This window comes from Harpia harpyja, chromosome 2, assembly GCF_026419915.1.
Source record: "Harpia harpyja isolate bHarHar1 chromosome 2, bHarHar1 primary haplotype, whole genome shotgun sequence".
Classification (NCBI taxonomy): domain Eukaryota; kingdom Metazoa; phylum Chordata; class Aves; order Accipitriformes; family Accipitridae; genus Harpia; species Harpia harpyja.
Window position 1 is genome coordinate 39,857,517 of NC_068941.1, and position 20,873 is coordinate 39,878,389.

A 20,873-nucleotide genomic window follows, 5' to 3' on the forward strand; every position below is an offset into this window, starting at 1 on the left:
GCAGAGGGGAACATGTGCCATGTCTGAAGGGCTTGGACCACAGTAATGGAGTAACAAGTTACCATCCTTTCTGCCTCCTGCTGTTTGTTTTCATGCTAGTGCGAGAAAGCACTGCCAGCTCTGGCGAACAAGCACAGCTGCTTGTGGGACAGCATGGTAAATCAGAGTGCTGGATCTGGGTTCAAAAGTATCCTTTTTGAACCAGTAACTTTAAATAGGTCTGAACAGTCTTGTTACTTAATCAAGGATACATGTGCTTGAAACTGGTAAACAATTTCTGTGATTTTTCCCACCTAGAAAATACCTGCATGTATTTTGTGACAAAATTTTGACCCTTGATTAAGTCCCCAAATGAATGTTCCTGATCAAATGATCCTGATTAGAAAGAAAACAACCTGCCACTTTCAGATGGGGATGTTATCCTCATAGCACAAATTTTCCTCTTCTGTGTGAAAAGGAAGAAATCTGCGCCAACTGCTGCTTACAGTCAAGAATTTCTACTGTTGCTGGTTAATCACTTCCACTGACAAAAAATACTAGTTTTAGAAGCACAGAAGTTCTTTCCAAAGATAAGATTTAAATGTTTCAGTGGATTTGATGCAGGCTTTTTCTTAAAAAAAATCCTCTGAAGCTTACACATGCCTGTCACAATAACCTGGATGACATTGTAAAAGTTTTGGGGTTGCATTGTATAAAATGTTATTTAATGTCTTGTATTGGAAATTATTTTTTCAGCATTATCCAGAAAAGATGGGACCTCTGTGAATAGCCTTTTCAACCATGACATTTAAAAGCCCCTTTATCCTATTAGCAGAGGTAGCCACAAAGACATTTGTTGGCAGCTGTCCATCTAGTGAGAGCTTTTGATTTGATTTGATCTTTTTACTGCCTGTGGTTTCCACAAGATTCTCTGCCATTCTTGCCATCACAGCACTCAATATCTGGAAATTCTACTATCATTTTCTAGTTTATTTTAATTCCCTTTTGTAAATCTGTGTCAAAGGGCATATAGGATACACAGCTACAGTGTCTACCGTTACTATGCTCTCAGGAGCGAGGAGCAGAGCCTTACTTTCCCAAATAGATAGTTCTACTCAGGCTCTGACATGACCAGTAGAAAACAACCAGAAGGAAAGAGCTGAAGAAAGCAAGCTTCATTCATCTACAGAAAAGTTCCCTCTGCCTGGAAATTAGCACAGATACTGAGAGGTACTGTGTGTATGAAGGTAAAAAAATACATTTCTAAAGGACTTTGACAATATTTCACTATGTAAATCTCATTGGACTTTGAACCACTTTGCAGTGCTTTTGAAACTAAATTGTAGAATATCCTGATTCCAGCTGCTAAACACAGAAAATTGAAGATAGATGTGATCAAAGTTTAGTAGAATCAACAAAGTGCTTTTCAGAACTGACAGCAGTCTAAATTACCTAATTAAATTAGAGAATGCAATTAAAAGAAAAAAGCCTTGTATTTTTGAGTAGTCCTTTTCATCCTTTCGTCCTTCAAATAACTTACCTTACAAATGCTTGAGAGTCACAAGAGATCTGTTAACCAGAGCAGTCAAAGTTGTAACCCAGGAAAGCAGTTCTAACTTACCACTTTTTTTACTACGTCACTGCTGTTGGCTTTTCCCACTGTGATATTGGAGGTGTTCCCAATGGGCTTTTCAGCAGGAAGTGGTGGAGGGCTATGCGGGATTTCATTTAAAGCTGTAAAAAACCAAAAGTTCTTGAATGAAAGTCTAATTAATAGCTTCCTTACATAGACCAACAATAGGTAAGGGAATCCACCTTGGTTTGGGGCATTTTTTTTGTGAACGCAACTTCCTTCCTCAAAGCCAGGGCAGCCAATGGGCAGGACCACTTAAAGACTAGCGAAGAGAAAAGGGACATGAAGGGAACATTGCAACTCTGAGGTGGACTTCAGGAGTACTTCCCATCCTGCATAATGGGTCTTCACTTTACTCTCAGGACACCAGCAAGTTATTCTAGGGTTTCAGCTGCAATACTTGTTGATATAATATTAGATGAGTAGAAGAGTTTCTACCCCTGGGAATGTCAGACTCATTACTGAATACCCTGAAACACCATCACCATCTCTCAGCCACATTTCTAAACTGGCTCACTTTTTTCAGCTGTCAGCTCCTGGAATATCCTTAAGGCTGGAAAACAGCTGAGGGTTATTTCAAGTAACCCTGAAAGATCAGGAGACTTGGATGGAAGAATCTCCAGAAAGGTAAAGGCAAGAAAAGAAACGGTTGCCTGCTACAAAATTCAGGGTGACAGAAAGAAAACAGAGATGGAAGCTCCCTAGTAGTCTTTAAGGAGCTAAGCAAATTTAGGACATGGAAGAGGAAACAGTATGGCTCTTCCTAGGGAAGAGTGATGACGTCCTCAGTCTCAATAAGGAACAAAAAAACCTGCTGATTATACGGTATTTTCTTTCAATGTCTCTGCCATTGAAACCTGGAAAGCATTTGGAAAGGTTTTGCCAGCATATTTACCAATCATTTTGTCTTTATATATTGGAACCTTGCTATCTATTTTACAATGTATTTGTATATCAAAAAAATTAATTTCATACAAAGAACTTCAGACACTTAAGTTCTTCTGAACTCCAGCCAGTCTTGGAGTTATGTAAAAATATGTGTAGACAGTCTGGACATTTATAGACTGATGACAAAAAAGAGGAGAGATTCTATCCAAATGAAAACTTTCAGTTGCTCATTTCATGAAAAGTACTCTCAGCAAAGAAACGACACATATGAAGGAGAAGTGTTGTTTGTTTTTAACACCTCAGTTGCGTTACTATGATCTAAAACACTGGTGTGATGTTTAAAAATGGATCAGCTTGAGGATAAATCCCTTATTCCTAGGAGCAGGTCACGGTTACCGTGTTGGCAGTGACCAAGCACAGGGAAAAAAAGTTAGTGAAGTTCATCGCTCTTCTAAGCTAGTATGATGGATGAGAAGTAAAAAAAATACCTGACAGTAATTGCAGGAGAAATATTCTCTTATCATACCTTACTGATATATAAAAAGCACGAGAGATTTATTTATTCACACCACTTCAAATCTTGATACGTACACAGATGGCCTAATTTCCTCGCCTTTACTCTTTATAAGACAAAATTAAAGGAAATAAAAGAATTTTAAAAAAACCCCAAGAACTAGAAGGCAGGTGTTATTCTCAGTGATTTCTAAGTGTAATAACTGAAGTGGATGTTTAATGCTTCCTTTCTAATCACATCTCAACAAAAATGCTCATGCTAAATGAGTGCTTTACTGGAGTTCAAATTCTTAAGCATCCAGCTCTGTCTCCTTTTTGGTAGTGCTGGGGGGGTGGGGGGGGGTGGGGTGGTGTTTGTTTATTGGGGGTTTTCTTTTTGGTTTGTGCTGGTTCCTGACAGAATTAATCTCCCTCCATGCCCACGATGGTGAAAGACCCCTTGTACTGAGATTATGTGGCCCTCTTACAAGGTAAATCCTACTATATCCATGTTATACCTTGGCCCAGTTGTACTTCTCTCATTTTTTAACTTTTAACAGTTTACATGTCTGCAGCAGCTCCTATCTGACAACAGGCTACTCTGCTTTCTTGGAATCTGCTTCTGTTTCTCCACATCCCATTAATCTTCCAGCCACAGCCTCCCATAAAGCAGTCCTTCACACCCCCCTGACAATCGTAGTCAAATACAGTGACTGGCAGTCTCCTGTGGAAAGTTCAATTACCACTAGAGAGCAGCAAGGGACCAGTTATCTAAAAGTTCAAAAGAGAATCTAGCTCAGGAAAAAAAAAAAAGAAAAAAATAAATTGTCAGGCCTCTTTTTTTTTTTAATGGAAATTACAATTTCCTTTGTAGAGAAGAATTATGTCTTGGGTTCTTTACAGTAGTTCGTAAACATATTCTTCCAACTGAAAAAACCCTTTTATTTATGATCAAGTATTAACAGAAAGACTTCTCCTCATAGCTTTACCTTCAGTCTTCCCTGCATTTTTAATCATTTCTACTGCATTTCTCACATATGCAGAGGAAAAGAAAGCCTACTATTTTACCACTGGGGGGGTGGTGGGAGGAAAAGGGAACTCAGGAAATAACAAGAGAAAATCTTAGGAGAAAAGCCACCTGGACATCTAGTTGCTACAAGTTGGCTCTATGCCTACTCAATGCCGTAAAACATGATTTTGAAATAAAAATTTTAAGAGCTATCTTGTGACATTTCTCCCTAAGCTTTGAGGATAAACCATAAGGCTAAACAGAAGCAAGTATGCACTCCAGCATACAAAGATCAACACAAAGACCTTGTGGCGCTCTGATAAATTTCCACTCTGAGGTACTGTCAGTGTAATTTGTAAAGCTGTGAAGGATTAGAGGTGGAAGGCATTAGGGATACAGTAACTGTCAGAAAACTATAGTCTAGACCTTGACACAAAATTGAACACATCAGGTTTTTGCATCCAAGTTCTCACAGGCCTTTTTCATGCCCTCAACTGCTACCAAAACACTATTGCTTAAATGGCCACAGATTTCAAATCTAACAAGGGTCAAGGGAACTTTTTGATGTAAGCCGTGAAAACTATGCTTACATCCCAACTAAGCTGTGTTTGAAGCAAAGTTTAATACACTAATGTTGTTCCTTTGACAAGTGGGGGTCCTGCTCCCAGGAAGCTCGGGAGCAGCATTAAAATATCCTCAGCTGATGTCAGAACAGAAGTCAATTTGACCAAAGGTACAGCTCAGTGATATGGTTTAGCTGACGAAACAAGCTTGCTTCTGCTGAAAGGGTCTCCTCCAGCTCTTCCCTGCCAGCCTTTAGATCCCCCCACACACACTGTTTCACCTCTGATACGCATTAGCTCCATAAGGTTTGAGGGACATCAAACTTAGTGCAAGGGAGGGAGCCAGACGAGGTAGCTGGGAGGCAGGGAGAGGGGAACATGACTCCCAGCTATTTCTCCCTCCCACCACAGCCCTTATGTTGGCTCCTCTATCTTGTCAAACTGTATCATGGGATTCCTTTGGCAGCTAATATAGCTAGTAAACAGCAACTCAATTAGTAAATAGTAAGTCCCAATTAAGATTATTTTCTGACAGAGACTTCTCAGACAATTTGGGAGAAGAACTTACGTTTCCCGGGTTTAGCTGGGATTCGGATCACAGTGGGTTTCCGGGCTAAAGCTGGTTGAGCTGTCTGTTCCTTTGCAGGTTCAATTTTGGTGAGGAACTGAAATGGATCTAAAAGGAAAAAAAAAAAACCAACATATTTAATATTTATTTGCTGAACACACATCTCGCTGCGTATTGCTTTCATTATTAAGGACATTCATATTTCACACCAAAGAAAGTAATAAAAAAAAAAAAATCAGGCTGATGCAAATAGCATACTCAGCTCTTTGTAAATAACATGTCTTTTCTGTACATCTGCATTGATAGTTGACTTAACATAAACACGCTCCAGATGCCTTCTGGGATTATATAAGCCACTGAACAAAAGGAACTGCATTGCTTGGTAATAGGGACCTGAAATCAGGATGGCTTTAGGGAAACGTTTTCAAAGCAGTTGCTCCAATATGCAGACATAGCTGTGAACACATTTGCTAAAAAGTTTTAATCAATAAAATCTTGCCAAAGCTAAAGAATCAGCACTGCAGCAGATAAAATGCCTATAGAAACAAAACAAAACAAAACAAATGCAAAGCATTTAAGTATTAGTGATTACATAATGTCTTTGGTGTAGAACAACTAATTCCCTGGAAGATTCTGCATCATTTTGTTGATTGTAAACCTGGCGTCATGGAGGAGACTGGTTCAGACCGAGGACTGGGAATCGTGCCTGAGCTCTGCCCCTGCCGGTATCACTCATTCCTCTACAAGCCTGTCCAATCATTCCATTGGTAAGACAGGAGCAACGTTTTCTATGCTTCATAAACTTAAGCACTGGTCTCTTATTAATAGGCATGGGAACATATGCGCATGTAGAAAGCAGCTGTAAAAATACTTGTACGTAAATAAAATCCAAATCAACGGGTTCTTTCTCAAGTACACCTTCATGCCAAAGAGCAATACTTCATTTATACTACTTCTCTGTTGTTAACAACTGCTACCTTTTTCTCTGACATTACCAAAAACTGCAGTAAAATGGCAACACTTAACGGTATCATAAATGTGTAAAGTGGAAACTGGAGAAGAACTCCAGACAATAAATTCTCTATGACATATATTCATAGCCCCAACAACCAAGTCTGATCTCCGCTGGTGGTCTTTTTAGATGTGTAGCTCAATGAGATGTTATTTATGGAGTGTCAGAGTCTCAGAGAGGAAGTATGCTGGGCATCTCTTTAAATTCTTCAGGACTTTTTATAAAAACATACCCTTTCCCAAAACTATTGCCACACTTTCTGACAAAGTTGGAAGCCCTGTATTTGATAAAATTTTATTTTCAACACTTATAAAAAACAATTTAAAAAATTATGTAATTTGAAGTCATGATTTCTTACAGATAATTTTGGATAGTATAACACAATGCAGTGCAAAGCATTTGACACTGTTCCACATGACATCCTTGTCTCTAAATTGGAGAGACATGGATTTGACGGATGGACCACTCGGTGGATAAGGAATTGGCTGGATGGTCGCATTCAAAGAGTTGCAGTCAACGGCTCAATGTCCAAGTGGAGACCAGTGATGAGTGGTGTTCCTCAGGTGTCAGTATTGGGACCAGCGCTGTTTAACATCTTTGTCGGCGACATGGACAGTGGGATCGAGTGTACCCTCAGCAAGTTTGCCGACGACACCAAGCTGTGTGGTGCGGTCGACACGCTGGAGGGAAGGGATGCCATCCAGGGGGACCTTGACAGGCTCGAGAGGTGGGCCCATGCAAACCTCATGAAGTTCAGCAAGGACAAGTGCAAGGTCCTGCACATGGGTCAGGGCAGTCCCAAGCACAAATACAGGCTGTGCGGAGAATGGATTGAGAGCAGCCCTGAGGAGAAGGACTTGGGGGTGTTGGTTAACAAGAAGCTCAGCATGACCCAGCAATGTGTGCTTGCAGCCCAGAAAGCCAACCGTATCCTGGGCTGCACCAAAAGAAGCATGACCAGCAGGTCAAGGGAGGTAATTCTGCCACTCTACTCCGCTCTTGTGACACCCCACCTGGAGTACTGCGTTCTGGGGCCCCCAACATAAGAAGGACATGGACCTGTTGGAGCGAGTCCAGAGGAGGGCCACGAAGATGATCAGAGGAATAGAACACCCCTCCTATGAAGACAGGCTGAGAGAGTTGGGGTTGTTCAGCCTGGAGAAGAGAAGGCTCTGGGGAGACATTATAGCAGCCTTCTAGTACCCAAAGGGGACCTACAGGAAAGCTGGAGAGGGAGTTTTTACAAGGGCATGTAGTGATAGGACAAGAGGTAATGGCTTTACACTGAAAGAGGGTAGATTTAGACTGGATGTAAGGAAGACATTCTTTACTGTGAGGGTGGTGAGGCACTGGAACAGGCTGCCCAGAGAAGCTGTGGATGCCCCATCCCTGGAAGTGTTCCAGGCCAGGTTGGATGAGACTTTGAGCAACCTGGTCTAGTGGAAGGTGTCCCTGCCCATGGCAGGGGCATTGGAACTAGATGATCTTTAAGGTCCCTTCCAACCCAAATCATTCTATGATTCTATGATTATCAAGACACTAGAAATCTGTGTCTAGGAATATACATAGGATTTAAGAAAAATCCAGAAATACAGTATTTATTTATGAACCACCTCATTAAAAACCTTTTAGCATTTTAATTAAAAAAGCCTTGGCATTTTTAGAGAGAGGGGAAGAAGACCAAGTACATCAAGCTCTATGTTTTGTTTGTTTGTTTGTTTTTTAAACAAAACCAGGTCCAAAGTAATTTCAGAGAGAGAAAACACTGGGTAATACTGGGCTGCCAAATTACAGTGTAATGGACTGCCCTTCCGCATGCACATGATTTGGCGGTCACAGCTACCCCAGCCTCTGCTGCCGCTCCTCCTTGCCGGGCACATCTGCCTGCTGCCAGCAGCCCCCTCTGTCCATACCCACAGCTCCCGCTGCCAGTGCGCAGCTGTAGCAACAGCAGGGACAACATGCCGCAAGGCCCACGCACGCTCACCCCTGCTCAGATGTCCACCTCTCACTAGCTCCTTGCTTAAGGCTGTCTTTGCTGGCGTATCCACCACATACAGGTGTGCCATGGGGGTTTGTGCCGTGGTCTCTCCCAAAGTCAAGAGATCTACCTGCCTACAGGCTCCCCAGAAATCTGCCTGGGTACCTTCATGTCACAGTTTAATCATGAACCAAAGCACATCAATTCCTTCTGTCAGGCTGCTTGTACAACAGCTTTGAGTGTACACTTCAGGTAGAAAGGATCATCACAGGTCAACGATTTGTCTACAGCTAAAGGTGTACAGGCTATAGTTAAAACTAAGCTCTGTTACCATCTAGACAGAAGATGGCTCCATCACGTTGTGCCCAAAGACACCGGCGCATACACAAACTAGGCACAGGCAACCCACAATGTTTTAGAAGGTAAGGGTAAAACTAACATCTTGTTTAAGTTATGGATTAGCACTAGTCAGTAAAAGGTTTAGGTCTCTTCAATGAAAGCTTTATCGTAGCAAGGTTTTTTGTAGAGGACTTGAAAACACAGACCACAAGACAGGTGCAAGCATTCTGGCAGTACGGTCATTACAAGAAACAAAAATCCCACTCTTAGAGCAAGCCTGCAGTTACAATTTTCTTTTATTCCTTTATACCTATGCCTGCTAGCTAGAATGCTAACATTTGAATTGCATTCAAAACAGAAGATTTATCTAATCTTAACTCTTATGCTGGTGTTCAGAGTGACTTTAGTGCAGCTGAAAAAAGAAAACTGACAGCAGGCTTTCTTCTCTTTCAGTTATCTGACAACTCTGCAACAGATTGAGGAGTGACCCTGACGAGGCAGCAGGGCAGCAGGGCCTTAAAGCTGCACTGGCCCATTGGGAAGCTGGAGACACAGGGCGAGCAGAGGAAAGGTAAGCAGGGCTAAGTCATGGGCTCCTTGACACAGCAGGACCATAGGGAACACACCTGCACGTGGAGCATCTCTCAAGGTAAGGTTCTGCAGAGGTTAAGGAAGTTTAACAACGAGGAAACAATTTTCCAAAGCCTCCATCTTATAAAAATATAGACATTGTGACAACAAGTAGAAATGTTCTAAACCCCCAAAATAATCACAGATCTGTATTCTTGTAAATTTATGGGAGATTTAAAATTGTACAAAATTACTGCTTGTCAGCTGTTAATGACTGCTATGCGTAAAAATGGTTTTCTCGACCATTCAACAGTGGGCAGAGGTCTCTAAATCAGTAAATCTGAGAAGTAATCTTTAAGTCTGAGAAAAGTAATTTTTAAGGCTGAGAAAACCATTTGATGAACCTTAGTTTTCCACTCATTATCTTATGTTCAATTATAATGTTGTCACCTCATAATTAGTTTAAAACTTATTACCTTGTTTGTGTTATTCCATTCCCCAGTGCTGAGTTTGCAGCAGAAATTGGCCGAGTAAACGACTGTGCTGCTTTGTGCAATGGCACTGACAGCATATCAAATTTTTATGTTGTTTAACAACAATTGGGCATCGTTTGAGCATAATTCACAGAGGTGTGAAAACAGAATTTTTAATGTACTCATTTAAAGCTTCTCAGCTCAAGGAAATTAATCTGCAAGACATTTTTCATAACATATATCCACAGACTTCTATTGATTTTTTTTTTATTAAACTTTTACAATGATGCTTAAAGCCTGTGTCTTCCTTAGTCTCCCTTTTCTACAGCTTCTGTTTCAAAGGTTTATGTGATAACATGTATTACTGTGCTTGTTTGCAGGAAAGACAAATGAAAGCTGTGTATTCAAATATACCGTGTATCATCTCTTTCTTTTACCAGTTTAGGAGAGGCAGCTCGTTTTCCCCACTCTCATTTACCATCCTTGTTTAAAATAAAAAATTAGGAGGTTACAGAACAAACACTAGGTTTTGCCCATATGAGCAGGACAGATGGGTATCTTTCTGAAATATTTATTGGTAGTCTTTCAGTAAGTGGTAGTAAGAGGGTAACAGATACCTCAGCAGCAATAAAGGGGAATCTCCAAACAAATCAGATGTGGAAAGCTAAAAGCACAGCATAGCAGTATCTGCTGTGAAGATGCTCAGTCCTGCAAGAAGTACTCTCAGTACACGAGAACAACGTAGTACAAAAGGTGTTGATGCTGACATTACAACACTTGCCACCACAGAAGTATGCAACTGTGTCTACTTTCAATGTTTAATTAAAAAAACTAAATCAGCTGTTAAAGGCAAGGCTTGCACATTATCCTCACACATTACAGTACTGTTATTGAGGCCTTCCAGGAACAGAGAACAGAGCCAAGCCTCACCAACAAATGGTTTTATTAAAACCTAGCCCCATGAAACCACTCTGGTGTTTGTGGAAGCATACTTAACCCATACTTGGGCGAAGTTTTTCAACAACAGGCCCCTCCTAGTAATATAGCTGGAGATTCAATGGAAACCTGACAGAGGAATGGGGTCCATGCTCAAGAAACACTGTGAAATGCGACAACCAAAAGTCTGATGTTCACTCAGACATTCTAAATCTCAACCCATTTACAACTAAAAATAGACATATTAGACAGGTATCGTACCTAAATTCCAGCATCAGTGATTTTCCCAATCTCAGTTTTCCCCAGTATTTTTCATCACCAAAATTAACAGTTCACTGTTCTTAGAAATGGTATTTCTGACCCAGAGAGAATAATACAGACTACACCACCTTTCTCAAAATATGCAATTTGCAGCTCCCTCTGCATGGAAAATTGCCATGATCTGGTCACGACCATATCTTTTAATAGACTGGGAAATCAAAACAGAAAAAGGAAAAAAAAAAGAAAGAGAATGGGATGCAGGCTCTTTCAGGATGTAATCTGCACATAACCTGAAAGTAAGCTCAGGTGAAACTCAGGCTTCCCAGCATTCTCCTAACACTAGGAGAGTAGACCAGGTCACTCAAAAGGAATACAGTATTCAGGAGTAGACTTAGTATGGCTTCAGGCTTAAAATTGGAGAAGAGATAAGCAAATCTGCTACCATAACGTTCTAAGATTTCTTTCTCCCTGATCTACAAAGAGGTTTTTCATGACTAGCCCAGTTATTTTGGTAGAGGCTATGAACGGACTGTGTGGTCCTGCTTCATTCAAAGAATTATAGTTCATCAGGCCAAGGAGATTTGCTTTACCTGATATGGTACATTTAGTCAAACAGGTACTTGAGTGGGCTGGTAAAAATCTCTTCTATGTAACAACCTTTACATATAAGTAGCTTTTCCAGTGCAGTTGCCAAACCATTAGTTTTATTTCTACATCTGCTTATGCTGTTTTATCAAAAGCACACAACACCAGAGCAAGCACACAGTAATTTCAGAAAGTTTTGTCTTGAGGATTATTTATCCTCCCAGAAATATTATGTCCAGATGCCAAAACAGAAACTTCAAACGTCTCACAGATTAACAAGATTTTTTAAAATTAGTTGTGCAAAGACTTCAGGACAGGAAGAATTTATCCAGCAACATTTTCTCTGCTCTGAGTAGCAGTAAATGTAGTGAACTACTTGCATAGGTTTCAGGCATTGCTCCCTGTTCACTGCTGACATCTGACGGATCACCACAGAAAGCAAGGCAACTCAAGGCCAGTGATCACTATTTTTGAGGAACAAGTCCAATCCAAAGAATGAATGATGTTTACAGGACACATGTGGCGTTTGCAGAAGGAGCCTAGCCATCAGTATGACAAAAGTCCACAAGTCAAATGTTATGTAGAGTTTGATATTGTCTGGAAAGTATAGAAAAAAAATTGCTGAGATATGCAGCAGAAGATCCAAACTAAATGTACTTGTTGAAAATGCAAGATGTCCTTAACTGAGCAGTGAAATATCTCATCTACACTGTTAGAAAGCTGGAGAGCAGATGAAATAAAATCTAGAATAGCAAAATTTCTTGGGCTATTGTAACAATGGCAATACAAGCATTTATGGGGTGGAAAACTACAGTGCTACATCGTACACAGAGACAGATATAAATGGACCTTTTCCAAGCTTTCAGCACTTCTCTCTCAAACTGCGGGAATGCCCACAATTACTATCTGTATGTATCTAAAAGCACAACTGTTTGGTTCATCGCTAGCTTATCCATACTAGTAAAGGTGATAGTAATTACACCGCCTCTGGCACAAAAGGACTGCTTAGACCAGCACAAGCTATTATGTGAGAGTTTGGAGGCTATTCCTACATCATTAATCTATTTTGCTAGTTCAAGTAAGGCTAGGATAGTTCAGATTGCAAGAGCCTTTAGGAGGTCTCTAATCCAACCTCCTGCCCAGAACAGGTCAGCCATGAGGTCATGTTGTTAAAAATTGGTTGCATAACCTGGTCTAACTTCAAAAATTGGATGCCGGAGGGTATTTGGACATACAGTGGGTGACAAAAAAACCAAACCCCAAATTACCCTGGAGATTAAGAAACACAGCCTTGTCCATTCTTGTCAGGTGAATGAATGCTTGTTCACTGGCAAGAGATTGAAGTGCCCCAAAACAGGCAAGCTGGAAATCTCCAAAGCAGCGGATTGATGATGGAAAACAGTAGGGCATACAAAATCTTTTTAATGAAAACGTGACGGACAAGGGAATTTATTAATGTTGTTTAAAATACCTATCTACCCTCTTACAAGAATCTCACATGCTTTCAGCAAAGGAAAACAATAGTTCTATTTATAAACACTTCTTTTAAATAAGCATTTTGTTGTTCTTTGACAATCTTTCTGATCAAAAGATATCTGCATTTTAAGTGTTATTGTAAACTAAACAGATTTAATCATCTGAGAAGACAATTATTATTAAGAACATTATTATTTGTGTGTTACCACTTAATGGCATCTATAGACATGGAACTCAAAAGCAAATTCATTTGCATTTGACAACCTAAAGGGCTCCTCATCTACTACATAGCTATGATTTAAAAACCTTATTTGTTTCCTGAAACTAGATATAAGGCCCTCTCCTGTGGTAACAGTGGAGTCACTTCCAAGCTCCTTGAAGGCTCCAATTTATGTTTACTAAGCAAACATCTGTAGCCTGTGAAGAGTTAATGGATGCTTGTTACCAATTCTGCTGGAGATTGCCAACCTTGCACCAAAACCAACAGGACACAACACAGACCCATACCTCCACTACTCCACCCCACAACAGCAAGTCTTCAGGTAAATCTGGTTTTGTCAGGGGTTTAAGCCAAATAGCAGATTAAAATGGATGAGACAGCTCGCTCTTTTCTGGGAATGATACTTTTGGCAGTAAGTAAAAAAGGAGACAGGTAACTTTAAAATAACCACAAGAGTGTTGTGGTTTAACCCCAGCTGGCAACTAAGCCCCACACAGCTGCTCCCTCATTCTCCCCCAGTGGGACGGGGTAGAGAATCGGAAGGGTGAAAGTGCAAAAACTCGTGGGTTGAGATAGAGACAGTTTAATAGGTAAAGCAAAAGCTGTGCACACAAGCAAAGCAAAACAAAACAAGGAATTCATTCACCACTTCCCATCGGCAGGCAGGTGTTCAGCCATCTCCAGGAAAGCGAGGCTCCATCACACGTAACTGTTACTTGGGAAGGCAAATGCCATCATTCCAAATGTCCCCCCTTCCTCCTTCTTCCCCCAGCTTTATCTGCTGAGCATGATGTCATATGGTCTGGGACATCCCTTGGGTCAGTCGGGGTCAGCTGTCCCAGCTGTGTCCCCTCCCAACTTCTTGTGCACCCCCAGCCTCCTCGCTGGTGGGGTGGGGTGAGAAGCAGAAAAGGCCTTGGCTCTGTGTGAGCACTGCTCAGCAATAGCTAAAACATCTCGGCATTATCAACGCTATTTTCAGCACAAATCCAAAATATAGCCCCGTACTAGCTACTATGAAGAAAATTATCCCAGCCAAAACCAGCACAAAGAGTCATCAGAAGTAACGCAGCAGAACCCTAAGAAAAGCTGCATTATTTTGAAGATATGTCTGGACTAATCTACCAGTTAGAAATATCTCAGTTCTTTTTTCTTTTCCTTCTTGAGGAAGCAATTAAAAACAAGCAGGTGGTCAATATCCCCACAGCACACAAATTTGGAGTTACTCAGGCAGCAATTTTTCTGAATTGACAAAGTCACCCAAACTCTACCGTTCATGCCACAAGAAGGAACAATACATATAAATGGATAGCAGCATTAGTTTGGTTGGTGTTTTTTTCACCATACAGGCAGAAATGAACTTTTATACTGTGATGAAGTAGACAGATAGATAGACAGCTAGATAGATAAAACAATTAAGAAATGCAGTAGTATTACTGTTAGAATTGAAATACACTAATATGATGAAGATACCAAAAGAGAGAGCTGTCTCCTGCTGGTAAGGTAAGGCGCTCTCTGAACTACTTTTCTAAGCATTTGGTTTAAATTGAGTTCTGGTATATCAGGCATAGAGTAATCAGTGAATTATATGCTGTTTTAGAGAGAGAGAAGATGAGAGAGAAGAATAACTCTCTACATGCAAAAAGGAATGAAAACATTCTAGCAAGATCACCTCCAGGTTTTAATTTAAATGTGTGCTTTAAATGCACTGTTACCTCACTTTCTTTGTCCAAAACACACATTCTTAGAATGTTTAGCAAGCAGGCACACTACGTGCTTTAACATAACAATTAATATAAGTTATGGGTAAAATCATGGATCTTCTGAAGCCATGGAATTTACACTCAGTTCAACTTGCACTAGGATTTCATTTTCAAGCCTTTTTAAAAATGGATTAGTGAGAAGAAAGCCCACCTAACAGATTACCAAAACTTTTAACCTTCAGGAACTGCACAAATCCCTGTTATCAGCTATAAGAGAAATGTAAAAATACTCCAGATGATCCAAAATATCATAATTGTCATCAAGGCATTAGCACCTCAAGATTTAGAGTCCCAAACAGATGCTTTCACATTCTAAATGACGGACTTGAACAGGAGTAGTTTCATTAGGATACAAATGGCTTTGAACATTATCTCTAGCCTTTGAGTCCAAAATTATGGCACTTAAAACTGCCATCAATTTTGGCTGCTGATGAAAGGAGTAGTTCTACATATTTGTCATTCCTGACTTCTCCTTGCTGGCACTTCCCTTGGGCCAGCATCAGAGGCACGAGTTGGATGCAAGGTTCTGCCACAGTTCAGCTCTGAATCTCAGGGCTGTAGAGCTTCTAAAGCTCCCACAGACTTCAAGTGACAGAGTAGATGCTGAAACCTTTGAAAGGGATCTCAGTACCCAGAGTCTCTATTTGTACCAGAACGGTTCCCCCCCTCCATATAGGCTGGACAAAGATAAAATGATTAATGTTTGAGTAAGAGCAAGTTCACTCTACTGAAAGCTGTGCTGTTGGAGATGCTGTCAAACACTGATGAAACCCATGGGACTGCCTGAGGTAAACTTGAAAGAAAATCATCCAGCTAGCTTTGGTAGTTAAACTACCAGTTAAACACTGACAGTTAAACTGGTGAAACTATAAACTGGTTTGTTGCCAACACTGTTGATCTTAGCACATATAATATTCAACAGATTCAACACAGATAATATTCAAATATCTTTCACTACTGTGGAGATGGTAGCCTTCTGTTAGAGGAAGCTGGCATCTTATGTCAGTCAACTAAATTGCTGTGGACATTCTGCATTTGTTTGGCCTGTTTCACCTTTTCGTTCATATGCTCACTTCAACTTCTGCACCTGCCTCATCATCAACTGAACACTTCACCTTCTTACTGTTGCATCAGGCATTAGCAGCAGCAGTGATCGATCTGTCCAGTTCTATTTACATTAGTCTAAGTACTAGACGCATTTGTCCTGTATCAGAAAAAAATTAACTTTTGTGAACACTATAATCTGTGATGTAACACTATTCTTTGACAAACAAGCTGTTGGTGCTTAGTTTCAAACACCACTGCATAAAAGCCTTCTTCCTTTCCTAGGGTTGCCATAACAACAAGTGGAGCAATGTCATTTTGCTAAATAACGACAGTGACAAATTTGTAAGAAATGCAAAGGTCTGGGGAAATGGGACCAAGATTAGAGCTTCTCTTCCTGCCTTTGCAAAACATTTTACTGTGGATTCATCTTGCAAATCCTAAGCTGTTCCTATGGGAACATGAGAAATAGCTAGTGTTAGTGCTCCGTGTTGCCTCATTTTTCAGAAAGCCAGTGTTCTTCTTGTGGATGCTTTGTCAAGACATGGTGCTGCATTAGTAATAAAGAGTACAGGATATGATCTTGAGCTCACAAATGCCTGCAAAAATCTGGAATGAATCCTAATTTTACAGTGTAATAAAGTGATAATGCTGTCAGACCTTTTTCTCTTTAGTAGGTAAGAAGGGGTTGCAGCAAAGATGCCATTTTATTGAATGAATAACATCATGGACAGGTGACTCAAGAAGTCAGGAAGCTATCATATGAGTAATTCTTCTGTTGACCATGAGAATGTTAAGTATTTTTTTCTTAATTAAATCAAGAATAACACCTAGGACACCAACCAGAAAGACAAAGACTGACATTCTTACCACTTTATCATGAAAGCTATTTTTTCAGGTGATTTTCATTTGGGATCACTCAACCTCTGATTTAACAGAAAAATTAAGGTTACTTTATTTTTCCAGGTTGGGGGAAAGGCAGTCTTTTAGCGTACATAGCCAAAACATTTTCCTTTTTACGCACTTTCAAAATTTAAGTATTCTCTTTTCTTGCCTACTACTTAGAATGGTTACGTTTTCCTTCTGTTTGTTGCATGTATTAATCAAAATAAAATTACTGAAACTACAAAAGATTTACCCTAAATGCACAGAAAGCAAGAGTCCTCCCTCATGCTTCTAACTTTCTTCTAAAACCATCACATGCACAGTGGCTGTTCCACGACTCCAGTCCCCAGATGCGATGACCGTGACTGTTCCCAGCTAGACACCATCAGTCATACACTTCCTTGACGTAAGTACGAAACACCTCTCCAGACACCCTGTACTCCTGTCTCCTTCCAGGCTTGGTACAGCTTCTGTAGTGTTCCTGGAATCTGTCAGTCCAAGAAAAAATGGACTTGTATCCATGTTGAGCTAATCACCTCTCCTATAGGATCTTCTGGTGCCTTATTTCACTACTTTCATTAAGCTCCCCTGAGATCTGTATGTCTGTACATGCTGATGTTAGCAGTTTAGGGCTTTAAGGGACTTTCTACATCTGCCTTGGGGTTTTTATGCCAATACAGAGGAGAAACAATAACGAATCGGAAATTCATCTAATTATATAATCCACAAACTGTGAAGAAATCGCATTTGTTAACAATCATTAATATCGATTTACTGTGACAACTACACAGTATCTATGCTTCTCTTTTCAGAAAGCTGAGATGTTTAACAAAAAATGAAGTTGAAAAAAAAATAATAAAAATCATAGTCCCTTGAACAAACATTTTGTATGACACACACCATCTGTTTTAAAGCAGAACTCTCTCTGGATTGCAATGGGGCTGATAAGCTAAACCAGGACATACCTGAATATTAAGAGGGAAAAACCTATTGCTATAAAATTTAATGACAGCCCAACACCAACCTGTGTCTTTAACTAAAACAGCATTAAAAAATTGACCCCAACTGCTTAATGGAATCAAACAAGGTTTATGAAAGCGATGTAGCTGTAGTAATTAATCTGTCCATACGAAATAATTATTTTCACTTATTAGAAAAAATTGAAGTTGCATAACAAGCACATAGTCGCATGACAAGACAAGACAAGCCACAAAGACAGGAAAGAGAAAATTAGGCACTGGTGAGATGGACAGAGTATACCAGTATGTTTGATCAGAAGTTTCCATAAATGTAACAAACATTGCTGCTTCTCTAGATGACTAGGTTTCCACTACAGAACTTCAGGCACTCAAATAAATGAGATTAGATGGTGAGAGATAAGATGTCCCAAGCTCCCCAGAGAGAATTGCGATACATTCTGGAGGTGACAACTAGCGTATAACATCAAGTCTTTTATCATTATTTTAGTAATCATGTAATAAATCCAGCAGGCAAGTTCTGAGATTTATATAGCCTTGAAACCTCCCGAGTCTCAAAATCCAAGTAATTTCATAGTGATCTTGACATAATAGAAAACCAAGAATTTCATATACACACATAAACCCCGCCAAGACAGGTAGACATAACTCACACAGGCTCATACACCTGCAAAGAGTAACCACAGGGACAGTTTAAAAAAATTTCTTCTTACCTGCTGCTGCTTCAGAACTGATGCTATCTTTAACTACACAAGCTGGACTTACGGGCAAAACGTCATCATCAAAACTGATCAGATCTCTTTCCACATCTAGTTTATTTTGCAAAGCAGGTGCTGAGGAGTTGGCTGCAGGTGACAATTCCCCCAGAGACTTGAAAACTTTTTCTTGGGCAGATACAGAAGCCCGTGGGGGAGCAGCAATCGGTTTTAGTGAGGCCAAAGAAAGGGCAGGATTTTCTGCGTAATGTGACTTTTTAGGAACAAGAGGCCTTGGAGCAGGAACGGGAAATTTCTTTTGTCCATCACTGTTCTCTGCAACTGATCCACTCCTTACATCAAGAAAATCACTACTACTACTTTTAACAAGGCCAGGTTTTGGCTTCTTTGGCAGCTCAGGTTTGGTTACAACACTGCTCCCAACTACTTCAGGTTGAGGCTGCAATTGCTTGGAAGGTGTTGATTTGCTTTCTGTCCATGCATCCCAGTCTCCTGAAATTCTGCTTACCCCTGGCTTTGGAGCAACTACTGGCTTCTTTGCAGTAACAGGTCTTGGGGTGAATGAACGAGGGGCAATTTCTGGCTTTTTTGATAATCCTGAGGTATCATTAGTTCCTTGGGATTCAAAAACTTTGATCCTTGAAACAATACTATTTTGGCTCTTTTCTGTACTCATGCTGTCCATCGCCAAGTGATTGTCTAGTATGCTATCATCTAACAGAGGTGACTGCTGAACTGGAGGTTGCTGCCTTTTTGTGGTAGACTGGTTCACTTCTCCATTGTCTACCTTGCTTTCAGTATTTTTGACCACAGGTCTGAGATTGCTTCTTGATCTTGGCTTTGGCACAGGACGTATCACAGCATTGGGATTTTCTTGGCACCTCTGACCTTCAGACACTTCAAAAACTATTAAGGGATTCTCATTTTCTGAAAGACACCTATTCAGGAGAGATGCAGAAGGCCTAGGAGGTTTAAGAGGACTCTGCCCTGCTAACAGAAAAGAAAAGGTTTCAGTTACCTATTCCAGAACACTTTATTTATGTTATTTTTTGTCAGCCATCGGAATGGTAAACATGATGGTTTTCATTCAGAACTTACTGCTGCTTGTGAAACTGCAGTTCTCTTTCTAAAAAGATGAATGACAAAAATATACAAACTCTAGGAAGAAGCTGAAGATTGCTAAAATGCATGGTATATACACATTGTGAGTTCAAAACTACTTGTTAGCTTGCAGCATGAGGGGCATGCAAGCAACATCTAGACCAAAAAAATAGTACAGTAACTTCCCCAGCTTGGTTTGCACACTTTTCAGTCTGAACGTGTAACACTGCTGCTATTCTGATTGGACATCTGACCTCCTCTGGCCTCAAAGCAATTGCCATTATAGCTGAATCGAGCAAAACTTTCAAGGTTTAATCATAGTCTGACCGTGAATGCAATGGCAGTTCTTCAGAAGATTTTTGTAGAAATTTACACCAGTAATAATTCACAGAAATTTAACTGTTATTCATATTAAATGCTGCACAGACCAATAGTAAAGAACATCTTCAGGAGACAGAGTAAGGTTTGCATCAATAAGAAATCCAAACCAGCCTCACCCGGATAGCCTGCAGATTCCCAGTGTGTAGGCACACTAGTTTTTACATTACTTCCTGGCAAATGGCTGATTAGTTCCTGTGGAAAGTCAGTTTGTGTTGCAGAAGTAGTGGTATGTCTAGGAGCAGCAGCATTATTGTTATTTGTTGTATTGACTTGCACTTGATTGATTTCTTTTATCACCTGCTCATATGATGGTGGAAGCTACAAAACAGAGAGATAAATATTAATGTACGTCCAGATGTGATCTTTTAAAAAAAAGCATATAAATTTAAAAATACTAAATTAACATGTGCAGAGGAAAAGAACACTGTCATAGTCTTTTATTCAATGTGATGAAAGTCTAAGCAAAAACTCTGTTCCTCTCTAACTTAATGTGCTTTTTACCTTTGTAAATCAAACGCACCTCATGTAAATTCACGCTCACCTCAGCAGGAATATGCTCATTTCTCCTCCACTGAGCATGAGATGAAGCAGAAGGGAATCCTAATCCATGAGGAGTGACAGGGTTTGCACCTGGAAACCAGGAGGATGGCCGGAGGGGTTCAGCAGCAACTATTGTAATTTCAGGACGCCTGGAAATGAAGGCAAAGGGGAATAATTACCTAAAACATTTTAAATAGTTCTTTTAAGTATAAAAGACCAAGGTTTTCTCAGCATGGGAAATCAGGTCTTTTTGATTTAACCAAAGATGTTTTTCCATTATTTCAAAGTAACTTACCTGACCTTTCTAACAAGCACTTAGGCTTCCATTCAAAGGACCTAATTAAATGCCTAAGCCAAAAAGTAGGTTTACTGGCTTCAGTGAAATAATTTACATGTTTAAAGTACTACAACACAAGTGTAACTCAATTAGATGGAAGACGTCTTAGTCTTCACCAGGTAATGAGAACTAATCATGTGTTTG

At 40.1% G+C, this 20,873-nt stretch overlaps 1 protein-coding gene across 4 annotated transcripts in view; it reads right to left on the bottom strand.

Annotated features, from left to right (window-relative positions):
* SH3D19 (SH3 domain containing 19) overlaps positions 1 to 20,873 on the bottom strand; it is a 116,803-nt gene that overhangs the window by 17,636 nt on the left and 78,294 nt on the right. For 3 of the 4 annotated variants that reach the window (XM_052777063.1, XM_052777044.1, XM_052777073.1), the window contains 5 exons: positions 20,394 to 20,541; positions 19,969 to 20,170; positions 18,368 to 19,360; positions 5,133 to 5,240; positions 1,601 to 1,713 (listed from right to left, as the gene is read on the bottom strand). In XM_052777063.1, the coding sequence (XP_052633023.1) occupies positions 1,601 to 1,713; positions 5,133 to 5,240; positions 18,368 to 19,360; positions 19,969 to 20,170; positions 20,394 to 20,541 (1,564 nt within the window). The remainder of the gene's footprint in view (positions 1 to 1,600; positions 1,714 to 5,132; positions 5,241 to 18,367; positions 19,361 to 19,968; positions 20,171 to 20,393; positions 20,542 to 20,873) is intronic. The other variant, XM_052777054.1, reaches the window with a different exon arrangement.